The 12979-nt window shown below is 45.7% G+C and overlaps 1 protein-coding gene across 3 annotated transcripts; it reads left to right on the top strand.

The window, feature by feature from the left end:
• The first annotated feature begins 708 nt into the window (after positions 1-708).
• SAP30L (SAP30 like) lies at positions 709-11730 on the top strand. Of its 3 annotated transcripts, none has more exons than XM_061456840.1 (4): positions 709-1182; positions 2942-3064; positions 4704-4802; positions 6741-11730. In XM_061456840.1, the coding sequence occupies exons 1-4, from the start codon at positions 997-999 to the stop codon at positions 6867-6869; spliced, it is 537 nt and encodes a 178-aa protein (XP_061312824.1). In that variant the 5' UTR covers positions 709-996; the 3' UTR covers positions 6870-11730. The 3 variants fall into 3 exon arrangements, with proteins under 3 accessions (XP_061312824.1, XP_061312825.1, XP_061312827.1); XM_061456841.1 differs by lacking the exon at positions 6741-11730 and adding an exon at positions 5789-5920; XM_061456843.1 differs by lacking the exon at positions 2942-3064.
• Positions 11731-12979: the final 1249 nt, after the last annotated feature.

Below are 12979 nucleotides of genomic sequence, written 5' to 3'. Positions count from 1 at the left end.
CACTTACAGCTGCTCATGCAGCTCTGACAGCAGCATCTGCTGTCTGCATTACAGAGGTCACAGTGCTTCCAGAACCAACATCTTACCCCACAGATCAGTAAGAATTTCTTTCCCCCTCACTTCTTGCCCCTTTTATAGGGTTGGTTTGGGTTGGTTTTTCTTTTCTCTGACAATGACAGAAAAGTTCACCTCTGGGACTGCTTTTCCAGCTCCAACTTTTCCCTTTCCCTACCTTATACCTCGGAAACACAGATTTGGTTTGTCAGCCAGGGGCTCTCCTACCTACGTGCCACCGGGGAGGTTTATGTGGAGACTGCAGTCGAGAGCCGGCGCTTACGGAACACGCCGGTACGAGGTGGCGGGGCCGAGCCGCTGCTCGGGCGGGGCGCTCCGGCTGTGCGGCGGGTGGAGGCCGGCGCTGTCCTTGGGGTCTCTGCGGAGCCCAGGGAGCCGGTGCCGCTGCCCGGGCCGCGCCGAGGTGAACCGGGGCCAGGGAGGTGTCACTGCGGTGCCTGGCAACGCCGCTTCCCCCCGCTCTCCCGCCGACCTTCCGGCTGCCGGGCTACAGGGGAGGCGGGCCGGCGCCGCTCTGTGGCTGTGAGACAGGCGCTGCCTGCCACCAATAGGAGCGCGGAGCGGCGGTGTACGCCCCGCCCCTCGAGCAGCACCGCCCAACCAGCACCCCGCCTGCAGGAGCGGGGGGCGGGACTTCCGCTGCCGGGGAGGCGGTTTTGTGTGTGTGTGTGAGTGAGTGCGAGCTGTGCGTGCGGGGTCCCCGCGGGCCGCGGCGCTTGGGGGGCCCGGCGCGGCCTGCCCTGCCCTGCCCTGCCCGCGCTCAGGGGGGGTCCCCCTTGAGGGGGCCCCGGCAAGAGTGGGGGGCCCCCTGCGGGGGTGCCGGGGTCCCCCCCTCCCCCGGAGGGTGCGGGGTGACGGTGGCAGCGAGTGTTTCCCCGGTTGTCGGCTCCCCGGGCGGGGTGAGGGGCGGGCAGGTGGGCGATGAATGGTTTCAGCACCGAGGAGGACAGCCGGGATGGGCCTCCCGCCGCCCCCTTTTACGGCCAGAGCTGCTGCCTCATCGACGACGGGGACCGCTGTGTGCGCCCCGCCGGCAACGCGTCCTTCAGCAAGAGGATCCAGAAGAGCATCTCGCAGAAGAAGCTGAAGCTGGACATCGACAAAAGTGTGAGTTGTGGGCACCGATGAGACCCCAAGGACACCCCCTCTATGGCCCGGCCCCGCATTGCGGGGAGGCCGCCGGCGGGAAGTTGCTGCCCTGCCAGGCGCGCTGAGCCCTCCCGTGGCCTCAAGGGGGGTCACTGTACCCCAGGAGCCGTGGGGACACGGGTGCGATGCTCTGCTGGGTGAAGGCGGTTCGTCTGTACCGCGTTTTCCCATCGGCAGCGTTACCACGCTGGGGCTCGGGAAGAACGTGCCGGGGCGAAGTCACGGCTGTTCTCCTTGGTTGTCTCCTGAGGCTTAATGAAGCAGCGCTGAAAACGGTGTTTGAGGGGAAGCTTTCATGCGGTGGGGAGCACATAGTGATCGGGGGAGCGAAGGGACCTTTGCTTCGGAGGTAATAGCTCGGGTTTAATTTCGGTTTCGTATCGAAAGCCGCTGCTGCAGCTAGGTGGAATCAGCGGAATGGGTTGCTGTTGGAGTTCGGGCTCACTGGCGGTATTCTTTTAGTTGCTAAGACTTCCTGTTCCCCTAAGGCAGGTTATTACTGCGTCTGATGGCAAAGTGAGGTGTGCTGCCTCCTCACCAGGGCACCTGCACGCTTGTTGGCTGGTCGGCACTGAGCAGCTCGATTTGCTGCTGACCCCATAGTGACATTAAGTGACAGCTGTCAGCTCAAGATAGAAACAGGTCGCTTGCCAAGTAGAGAAATAGGTAGAGCAAAGCAGACTGTCAAAGAGTACAGAAGGAATTTCTCCGAAGCAGCTCAGTTAATGGAGTTCTGCTTTTCTTATCTGATCTTTGAATATTAAAACCATTAAAATAAGAAACAAAAAGGTGAAGTTTTGTCTCGAACTGTTTGGCAGGTTCCCTGCTTGGTTCTGTTTCTGACAGCCTGAATGCATCACATCATGGGAAGAGAGTGACTCGATTTGAAATAAAGTCTTATTAAAACCCAGATTATTTCTCCTGGTTGTAGTCCTCAGCAGATTTGTCTAGTGGAATAGTAATTTCTTTCACTCTAGGAATGATTCGTTGTTGACAGATGTAGGCTTTAGAAATAAAGAGGAAATCAGACTAGTAACTCAAAATGAGGGGAACATGTGAAGCTGTCTGCATAAAGCGATTTTAAATATCAGGTGTCTGTGGCTTTTGCCTGACAGGTACCAAGTAATACTGGTCATTTGTGGTTCTTGTTTTTCTATATGCTAAGTTTAGTGAGATTTTTGTTAAACAGGGGGTTCTGTGGCAGGCAGGATAAGCTGTAGGAGACATTTTCTTTCGGTTTGTTTGTTTGAATTGAGGTAATTACCTAACTTCTATGTGGTTTAGATTTTAAAACACTTGCATTAATAATCTTCTGTACTGTTCAAACCAGAATGTTCAGAAGTGTAGCTCAGAATAATGTTTTTCTTGGTAGTTACCTGGTAGTAAGTTCTGAAGCAAATGCTCTTCCTCCACACAATTACCTGTTTTTTTTTTTCCTGACATAGAGTTGCAACCATAAAAAAGAAATATATTATCTGCAGAGATTGAGCTGAAGCTCTCCAGTCCTTCATTTTCCTTGCTTTTCATGTTTGTAATGTAAATTATCTCTAACTCAAGAGGGCAATATCAGGCCTGGGCTTTAAGATGAGAAATTCCTTACCGTCATGAGGCAGGCAGTCATACCAGTCACCTGTAATGGTGCTATGGAAGTGGCTGCTGTTGAATGCTGTTCTGCAGTACCTGGTTTGATTGCTTTTTCACCGCTTCTGGTCCTTAGGTGAGGCATCTGTATATTTGTGATTTTCACAAGAACTTCATCCAAAGTGTCCGAAACAAAAGAAAAAGGAAGACAAGTGATGATGGGGGTGACTCTCCTGAGCATGAAACGGATGTCCCGGAGGTTAGTAGTTGTCAAGTGGGTGTAAGCTGCTTTTGACCATGTTGAAGTTTCTCTTGGATGTTTTCATATATCAGAAAGCACTGACATTTTAAATTGCAGCTCCACTGAAACTGCTGTGGAGTTGCTCTCACTTTTAAGGGATACTTTTGTTCGGATGTGTGAAAATGTCCCAGTTTTCTTCATTTCTGTGTGAGTTCTTTCCTCATGTAAAGTTCTCTATAAAAAGAGGTGTAATAAGGTAACTGCACAGCTTCATTTATGTACTGCTTCCAAACAGAGCTGTTAAAGCAATATTGGATACTAATTCTTACTTAAAAGTAAAGTATTTTCAGTGGTGACTGAGGCCCCGATATGGTTCTTTGTTACCTTCCTATGCATTGTTTTGCAGGTACACTAGAGGATTCAGTAGGTCACTCTCTCCATGTTTGGGTAATTGTTATCCAGGGATATTTAGCTTTTCCAGACCTTTGCATAGATGGGATTTTTGGCACTAATCAAAACAACCCTCAGATAATCTGTAACCTCGTTATTTGCAGGAAATAGGCCTGGGGGAGGTTGTCTGTGTTGCAGAACTCTCGAATAACCTCTTCCTGTGTGCCACTGTGTGCGATATTTGCTTTGGTGATGTTTCTGGTACTGCTAACATGGCAGAAAGTTGCCCAGAGGTGATGTTCAGAGTTCTGGCCACCTCAGCAGAGCCCTCTGCTGGAAATGCCACCTCTACTGACAAAAAGCAGTTTAACTGGGGGGGGGGGGGGGAAGCCACCAAAAATCGCCTTGCGGCAGAGCCTTCCCTTGGCTGCAGAGCTCTGTCCACACTCCTCCGGTGTGGAAGCGTTGAAGGAATAGCAAGTTTTTGGTTTGTGTATTTTTTAAGGATACCTGATTTTTGTTGTAGCTGTTTGTGTTTCCATTCTAAAAGGTTCTCCATCAAACCTTTCCTATACAGGCTTTATGTTAGTTGCCAGGATGATTGGTGAAGACCTAAAAATGTTAGTGCTGTAGAGCATGCGGGGTATTTGGTGGTTAAAAACTGAGGGATGCACGTCACCTAACTGATCAGGGAGCTCTGCACTGTGTCAGCTTTAATGTCAGTTTCTTCTTAGTTTTCAGCAGAGATTCCTTTTGTCTTTGAAACACGGCATTTTCCACATGATTTTCATCTTCCTTCCTGCAACCTCCCCCAGCTTTGCTTTTAAACTGTGCACTTCCCATTTAAGTATTTGAATTTCATTTCTTCCCTGTCTCTGCATTCTGTTTTATGTCAGAAGCCATTTGTTCAGTGCCTGCTAAATTGATATTTCATGTGTGAGCTTTTTCAACCTTGTGGGAACAAAAAGTTCCTCTCTGCTTGGAGGTTGCAGAGGTGTAATTGAGAACAGAAATTGGCCAGCAATTCTGTTGACAGCATGTGAACCAGAACAAAATTTTCTATTTCCCTGAGGCTGTTTTGGTCCTTCAGCATTAACAGATACAAAATATACTTAGATTTGTCAGTAAGGCAAGCTGATGTGGTGCTGAATGCAGGCAGGGAGGAGTCCTGTTGGGGAAGAAAGCATTATTTTTATATACCACAACATTTCTGCCTGATAACAAGCAAAAGGTGGTGCTCATCCCCTCTTCTCTGCATCACTTCCAGGTTGACTTATTCCAGCTCCAGGTGAACACCCTGCGACGTTACAAGAGACATTATAAGTTGCAGACTAGGCCTGGACTCAACAAGGCTCAGCTGGCAGAAGTAAGTGATGACAGAGAGAGTGTTATCTTTATTATTAAAACACTTTTTATCTCCTCTGCTCACGCGCTTATTTTGTGGGCGCTAATGCCTGTAGTGACTCTCGCTAGTACGTACCATGTGCTCTGCAGAACGTTTCAGGAGATTACACCAACAGAAAGCTGTGTGCTTGTTTTCACCTGAGACAGTCATGGAAGACATGGAAGCTGGCTCTTGAAAGTATGTTTTAGTAACTTGCTGTTATCTGCTTCCTTTCACTCCTTGTTCATAGGCACAGTCTGTTACCTTTAGAGTGCAGAAACAACCTAGTTTGCAGTTGCCAGGGTGTTAGCTGAAGATGGCTGTTCGACTGAAACTGAGACTTACACACTACTAGTCACACCCTGTTAGTTTTTCTTTCCTCACAGGCACTTGAACTGGTTGGAATTGCTTATTATTAAAGGCAGAATCCCTGACCATGACTTCAGATTCCTTATTTCCTCCCTTGTCCTGATGTCTTATGATTCTGTATTAAGTCAATAAAAGGCTCTTTCCTTAAGGGCCTCTACTGCTGCTTTCTCACCATATGGGGTACTACTTAAGAAAGGACTCTCTGTATCTCTCTGTTATTTGAGCTAGTTGTGCTGGTGTGCATCTGCTCTGCTCTCTTTCCTGACTTGATCTGAAGGCATTCAGTGGGAAAAGTCTTCTCTAAACTGTAAAAGTGAAAAATCTGTAGTGGTTACTGAATGGTAACAAGGTTGATTTTGTAAGCTGAGGCTGTCACAACAGCCCAAAACTGTTTTGCTTTAAAGACAAAAGCCAGCAGACCAAAAAAGACAGCAAGATACTGTCTTGCTCTCTTTCAAAGTCAGCTAGGGCATGAATAGACAGAATACAGCAGATGTGTAGTGCATGTAGGAGTAAGTTAAGTGGAGCAGGGTGGGTGTATGTCCTCAGTAGTAGCTCTGATTTGTCATGTTCTACCTAACCAGTTCATTGTCTCTCAGCTACCTCCTGCCATGAAGGACTACTTACTTAGGCAATTTACCATGAATGTGCCCAGGAGTTAAACAAATAAAGCTACTGTGCAAGCAGAAAATAAAGGGAGCCTAACTTCAAGTTGTCACACACTTCCCAGATTTCCTGTGAAGTCTGAGCAGCTTTGACCCTACGCTGGATCCTCGTCCAGCTCCCATGCTTGAATCACTGCTGCCTGAGGCTCTTAGACTCCTGCTGCTACCCCACCGTAAGGAAAACTCAAACTTCCATAAATCTTCTTGGAGTGACTTATTGCTCAGCCTGCATCAAAATCCAGTTTTGGAGCTGTGTTGGGTATCAAGAAAGAGCTTCTTCCGTATGAGAAGCAGATCTCATCCAGCTCCATATTTTCGACATTCATTTTTTGAGGAAAAAGCAGCTAATTGTTCAGGGTTTATGCCAGTGCCAGAGAGGGGTAGCCCTAACCAAGTCCTAACCCTCCCCTTGCAAATCCCCTGGTGTTCCTCTCAGTGAAAACTTATCCGATGCATTTTCCTTTGGATTCTAAAACTTTGCTACATCTTGTTCACACATCAAAGTGTTTGAGTATTTCTGACACTCTCCTTTAGAATACTGAGCTGCAGGGAGAACTTGCTCTCCAGATAATCTTGGCACGAAATGTCACTTAGGAGAGGCCACACTGCTTTGGCAGGAGGACGTTCTGGCTTCCAAATTTCACTTGTAGGTTGGCTACAAATACTGCTGACATAGCAAAACTGTGTTGTGTTCATAGGCACATTCCAGCTGTAAAGAGAGAGAGGTAAATGAGGACTGACAGTTTGAATTGGTGCATGTTTGACTAGAAGTATATTACGCTCAGTGGCCATAAAATCGTTTTTGGAAAGTGAAGAGAAACCCTGTTCTGATTATTTCTACTTTTTAATGTCAGACTTTCTGTCTCTTTCCATGTTGTCCTTCCAGACTGTCAGTCGTCACTTCAGGAATATTCCTGTGAATGAGAAAGAGACGCTTGCATATTTCATCTATATGGTGAAGAACAACAAGAGCAGGCTGGACCAGAAATCGGAAGGTAGCAAGCAACTAGAATGAAGATGAACAAGACTTGGGATAACAGAGACCTTGAAGGAACAGATGGTATTGTGCGTTTTAGGTATATAAAAACTGCTGAAGTATATTGTAAATTTTTTTTTAAATGCAGTAAGTCTGGATGACAGAAAAAGCTATAGACATTGTTATCAGGAGTGTTGGGAAACACGTGCCCAGCATGTTTCTGAAGACTTCTTCCCCTCATTTCAAAGTCACATTGGAACAGAGAAATGAGGATAATGCAGAAACCAAGTAAACCCATAGGACTGTGGAGTTTGTCAGCTCAGTGTTCTAAACCATTTCTGGAAATCTGCATCTCAGTGCAATTCAGATCACAGATGGAATTTTCCCACTGAATTCAGACTGCATCACAAGCCACCACTGCAGTTTGTCTTGGCCGAGGACTGGAACAGCAGCAGAGATTAAATCCATTATTGAGTTGCATGGGCCAGAAGTTTGCCTGAAGTTTGCTCCCCACCTGCACATGGTCTGTCCTGCCTTGAGTCAGTGCTTCAAGTCCCAATCTTATACAGCTGCTCCAGCTCACCAAATCTGCTCCCGTGAGCTCCACTAGTGTGAAATTGATTTATTTTTCTTTAACCATGCTTCCTCCCACCCCCTTCTGACATGGATGCCAAGCAATTCTCTGCAATCTCTTTTTCTAATTTCTTTTATTTCAGAGCTCACTAATTAATTGTCTGTAAGTATTTAAAAACTTCTGCTTTTCCTCAGAATGTGGTATTAAGGCAAATACAGCTTATCTGCTGGGTTTGGTCCTGTTGGTAGAAATGCTCATTTAATTCACTTGTGCTCATTTCCTTTGTATTCAAGGCTCAGTGATGGTAGGTGAAACAGGGACATCTGTCTCTTAATCTCTGTGTCAGATCAGGTATCAGTCACAAATGAATTTTATACTGAAGATGCTCTTCAGCAGGTGTCACAAAACTGCTGTCGATCAGTGGGCTCAGCAGTCTCCTTTGGTAAAAGCAGACTTATGCTGATGGGTGTAGTACCATAACTGGGAGAGTGACCTGAGTGGAGCATGATGCATTTCATCTTTCTTTGCAATGGGCAAGAAGTATCAAAGCATTTGCCTTTTATGAGCATCACATGTGCTTTCGTAAGAGCTGTGTGAGTGGAGGATGCTGGTGCTCTGTAACTGGGCACTGTAGGAGGAGATCGCTCTGATATTGTTATTTAAAGCCAAGGTGTCCTTACAAACAATGCAGTGGTTTTTTTGGCAAAAGGAGCTTATGAAAGTGTTGGTTGTGACTGACTGTTCTCCAGTGACCTCAAGTCTCTTCAAGGGGATGTCATAATTTAAAGCACCACTCTTTCTTGCTGTTTTGATGTCTCCATTCTGTTATGAGATGCCAAGACTACACATAGAGAGTATATTCTCAACAAGCCTTAAGCAACGAACTGAACAGTAGAGAACTTTGGCTAACATTTTCTCAATGGCAGGTTTTACTATTCTGAAACTGGATGAAGCTTTGTTGAAGAGCTAAATACACACCATGATTGCAGCTCAGTGCTGCTTCAGAAGGTATGAAGGGTTCACATGGTGAAGCTCTTGTTGAAGCTTTCCCAGGGTCTCTTTAAAATTCAAGTCATAATTTAAAGCAAGATGTTCACATCAGCTCTGAAGCATTTGCTAATACTCCAAAAATGTGTTCAACAAACTTTGACATGTCTCAGTCCTGTGTCGTAGGCAGAAATACTCTTGTTATGGTACACATCCCATTTGTGAAGTTTTGGAGAGTGTGATTGTTTCAGCATTTCCTTGTTCAATCCAGTATGGATTTTTAAGAACATCAGACAAGAGAGAGGTTCAAGGAATGAGGAGAGAATGTCTTTTGTCGGTATTACGTGAATGTTTAAGAAGTTCCTAATTACTGGTCCTTTCCTTATAGAAAGGGTGGAGTAATTCTCACATCAGTCACCATGATCTGGCTTCTCTCATTCAGGACAGATAGCTAAGAGGGTTCTCTGACTGCATGGGTGATCATCAAAGTGCTCGTGTAATCAGAGGATATTACTAAGGGAAAATGAGTTTCTGAGGTGAGAGGGTTATGCCTCGTTGTAACTTCTAGACCAAAACTGTAAAAAAATGTAGTTTGGGATTTACCTTCTTTTTTTGTTGTATTTTGTTTTCTTTTATTCCTAAGAGTAAATAAATCTGTTGGGGTGTTTTAGCAGCCAGCAGCAAAATGATTCATTTCAAGGAAATACGGTGGCAGGTTCCATCTGTTCAGGTGTATTCACTGGAATGCTTTTGTGCAGAGATGGTATCCAGGAAACTTATTTTTATTTTCCTTAAAATAGTCAATTGATGTGAAATGTGATCCTGTTGGGTCACTCTTAAAGCAATTATACCTTTTTTGGGAAGAAAAATGAAATTCTTAGTGAAGTGTGATGATGAAGAGATGTTTACCAGCCATTAGCAGTTGTTTATAAGGTGGAAAGCTTGGAGGCAAGACACCAAAGAAACAAAAGAATCTTTGGCTGTCGGACCCCACAGCCTTATAAACCCTTGCAAATGCCTTATTACCTTGTTCTCAACTGAGCTGAACGCCTTGAGCAAAAAGAAGCCGATGTCTTGTTGGAAGGGTTAGCCACTCTATGGCTCCCATGCTATGAACTGAAATCACACATCAATTCAGTAGCAATATCCATGTTCAGGGTGCCTGTGATTCTTGAAAAGCATTTAGTGTCTAATAACCAGAAAACGCAACAATGCAATTGTCGTTCTGTATGAAACCATGCTGTGTATTTGATTCCTTATGCTGCATGCCAATTAAACAACAAACGACTTTCCAACTTCTTTTTGGTTTAAACTTCAAAGTAAATGTGTTTGAACCTCACACTTGTGAAGCCATGAGGTGGGACATTTGCTCAGCACTTTTAGACGTGACTTGTTGGAAAGGCGGAAGACCCAAATCGCTTTGGCTGGTATGATGAGTTTGTTTTTCCTTTTACATTTTTGCTTTTCACAGATGGGCCTTAAATTCTGTCTAGCTTTGAACCATGGAGCACAAGCCTTGGGGGCATGGAGGATGACCAGATGTCATCTTCCATTTCTAATAGTGGAAGCTTATTTCTTACAAGCCTGCATAGGTGACATTCACCCTGGGGCAGAGGAATCGTCTTTGAAGCTCTCCAGCCATTACAGAGCCTAATTCAATTACATTGCCTAATTCAATTCTCATTGAAGAGTTGTATTAACTTCATTAGACTTCTGAATAGATCCAAAGCCATTAGTATGAGATCCAAATAATGCAGAAACATCTCTTCTGGGGTTAATTCCATCCTGTATGCTGACCCTCTGCTCACTTTAAAGGAAGAAGAAGAAATCAGTGCTGGTAGTTATCGGCTTGAGCTCAACTCGAGGGAGTTGGAAGCATGTGAAGACTCGAGTCGGTGGCAGTCTGATGGCTGAAAAGTGCAAATCTATCTGAGGAGGCTGTATTAGAATGCAGGGTCTGAGTTTCTGCATTGCAAAGAATATTGTATAACATGAAGTAAACAATGGCATTAAAAGTTAATGTTTCTTTTGCCAGGCACTTTAGATGCTCAAGCCTGAGAAAATCAGAGTGGGCAGGTTTGTACCTCTTGTCCCCAGTACTCTGTTGTCCTGGTTTTCCTTAGTAATGTGGCTGTAAACCACTAGATGCCCTGGTGTGCAAGACTTGACCACAACACAGCAAGTCTGGCATTTCAAGTTAGTTTGAAGTGCAAGCTGGATTCAGAGAGGCTTTGAAAACAAGAGCCACAATAACCCACAGTGAGTGTGTATTTTCAAGGGGGTCATGTTGGCACAGAGATGAAACAGGACATGGCCCACAGAGAGACTGAACAACAGTTAGCAGTGTGGAGGAGGATTTGTTCAGTGTTAGCTCTTGTAATGGATGTTTTATGAGAGGGGAAGAAGGGGGGAGCTGTGCACTTTACATCTTTTGGTTGAGCCAAATGTAAATACCAATGGGAGAGCTTCAGCAGTAACTGCAGTTGGAGGGGAGAGAAATGGTCTGCTGAGGGACTGTTTATTTAAATGTGCAGATCATACACTTCCCTAGAGCACTAGAGTCACTTTGCCTGTACAGTTTAAACAAGTGGGCAATACAAGGCGGCCTCCTGTACAAAAGGAGTCCTTGTATTGCCCCAAGTATTGACTGAAGAGTCCTAAAGGTGAAGGAATGTTATTGATGCCTCACTCCTCTTGTCACTGCTGCCCTTTAACCATCTCTAGCTTACCAAGTCAGGGAGTTCTCATGTTCCACTTTCAAAGTGCAGATGAACTGTTAGGATGTAAGATACTCCTTGCACTTTTCACAGCTATCCCTGGTCTCGCGGGTTGGACTTCCTGGTGAACACAACTGTTTGGAATGAATTGAAGTGTGGGGAAAGGGGGAGGCTCCTGCCTTAAACCTGAACTTCCCTTGCAAGCGACTCTGCAGCCACCCTGTGCATTAGGAGGCTCAAGGAGCCCTTTAGCTGAGCCCAAACAGGGCTGGGTTTACTCCATAGCTAGTGTGCGAGGGAGGTGAATAGCAGGTAACTTGCAGCGTGGCTTGAAGTCTTTCAGCAGGCTTACCAGGAGAGAAAAACTGTTCCCTCTTCTGTTTCTGGCCTCCATGTGTTGTGCTGATTTTATGCCAAATGTTTTGGACACCTTGTATTTTTAACTGTGTAATATAGCTATGTATTGTTAAAGCAACTTAGTAACTTATAGCAAAAACTGTAGAACTCATTTCTCTGAGGTGTAGGAGATGTCCTGCTTCCACTGTGTATGAGACTTTAACTCTGTACTGTCTGACAAAGATACAATGCTGAATTTCACTTTAATAAATGATCTATCTAGCAACGAGGCCTACATTCCCTTCTCTTTGCCTTTCTGCCCTTACCGCTTTCAGCTCCGGAGCTGATGGAGTTCTGCTTTGCATGACCCTTTTGTGCCAGGCTCTTCTGATTCACCGTCATTTCCCACCTCCCCAGGGCTGGAGGATTGCAGACACAGAGGGGAGCAGCACTACTGAGTAGGGGATGTCAGGCCTGAAGCAGAAAATTCAGGTGATGGGGTATTTTGTGACAAACCTGTGTGGGTTGTGCAGATATAAATCATGGGGACATTGAATGCCACTGTAAGAGCTCGCAAGAAAGAAGGAGGTTGTTAGAGAGCCACATGAGCTTGCATTTTGGGGTGTTGGGCTTTTCTGTGCTGGGGATTTTGTCCCCTGTACTATGAACAGTCAAGCGCAGCATCTTATTTGATTGATGTTTCCTAATGAATACTCTTTAGTTCAGCCCTGTGCTTCTGCTTACTTCAAGTGCACCCTTGCCTATGTCTCCTGCATGACTGCTCACTCCTGTTGCCCAGAATTGAAGCTGCATCCCAGCTAATGAGGTGGGTGCTACTCCAGAGCAATGCTGTCGTGGCATCCCAATGTTCAACCCGTTATCTGCAAGATCCTGGTCTGTGTAGTGCTGTTTCATTTCTTTTCCCCGTATTGCTCTCCTCCTGACTCTCAGCCCTACAGGTAAAGATGCAGCGAGGAAGTGCAAAAACTGGGGCTTGAATACTTGTTCTCCTGAGCCCTGGCATGGCATTTCCTAAGGCTCTGCTGGCACTGCCTGAGGCATCCTTTAGCCTTGTTTTTTTTAGCCAGGAAAGGGGTTGTGCTGTAGCTTTTCAGACTCTTGGGTCTTGCAAAGGAGGATGTGGAGAGCTTTACACTGAAAATACATGACCTGAATTTGTTCCTGTCAAATTACACTGCTGATGTGCAGTAAAGATTTGCACTGATAATTATGCAACAACATCTGTATCCTCATTCCTTGGTGCTGTCCTACAAGCAACTGACCTGTCTCCTCATCATTGTTCAATTCACAGCAAGGGATAAATTGTCCTCTGGGAGGAGGCTGCCAGCTTGCACTGTGGCTGTGTGATGACTTCAGCCATGCAGAACGCACGTATTGATCCTGCCAGTGCTGCAGGCAGGAGGCACTTGGTCCCCTGTCCTCCATCCCAGGGCATTTGGTAGTGAGGGAGCGGGGACTGCAGGGAAGAGAGCTGAATTGAATTGTGTTGGTGCTTTACTCTGCTGTGAGAAACA

The sequence above is a fragment of the Pezoporus flaviventris genome, unplaced genomic scaffold (genome assembly GCF_033815535.1).
Source record: "Pezoporus flaviventris isolate CSIRO_AGI_PZ_B2104156 unplaced genomic scaffold, CSIRO_AGI_Pfla_v1 ptg000023l, whole genome shotgun sequence".
Lineage (NCBI taxonomy): Eukaryota > Metazoa > Chordata > Aves > Psittaciformes > Psittacidae > Pezoporus > Pezoporus flaviventris.
Note: the sequence above shows the minus strand (reverse complement) of the source record. Positions and strands in the feature narration are given on the sequence as shown.

Bases quoted from the DNA above. Each gene is read 5' to 3' on its own strand.
- SAP30L (XM_061456840.1), top strand. From the start codon at position 997: ATGAATGGTTTCAGCACCGAGGAGGACAGCCGGGATGGGCCTCCCGCC. The intron at 3,065-4,703 runs GTTAGTAGTTGT...CATCACTTCCAG, and splicing joins ATGAAACGGATGTCCCGGAG to GTTGACTTATTCCAGCTCCA. The intron at 4,803-6,740 runs GTAAGTGATGAC...TTGTCCTTCCAG, and splicing joins ACAAGGCTCAGCTGGCAGAA to ACTGTCAGTCGTCACTTCAG.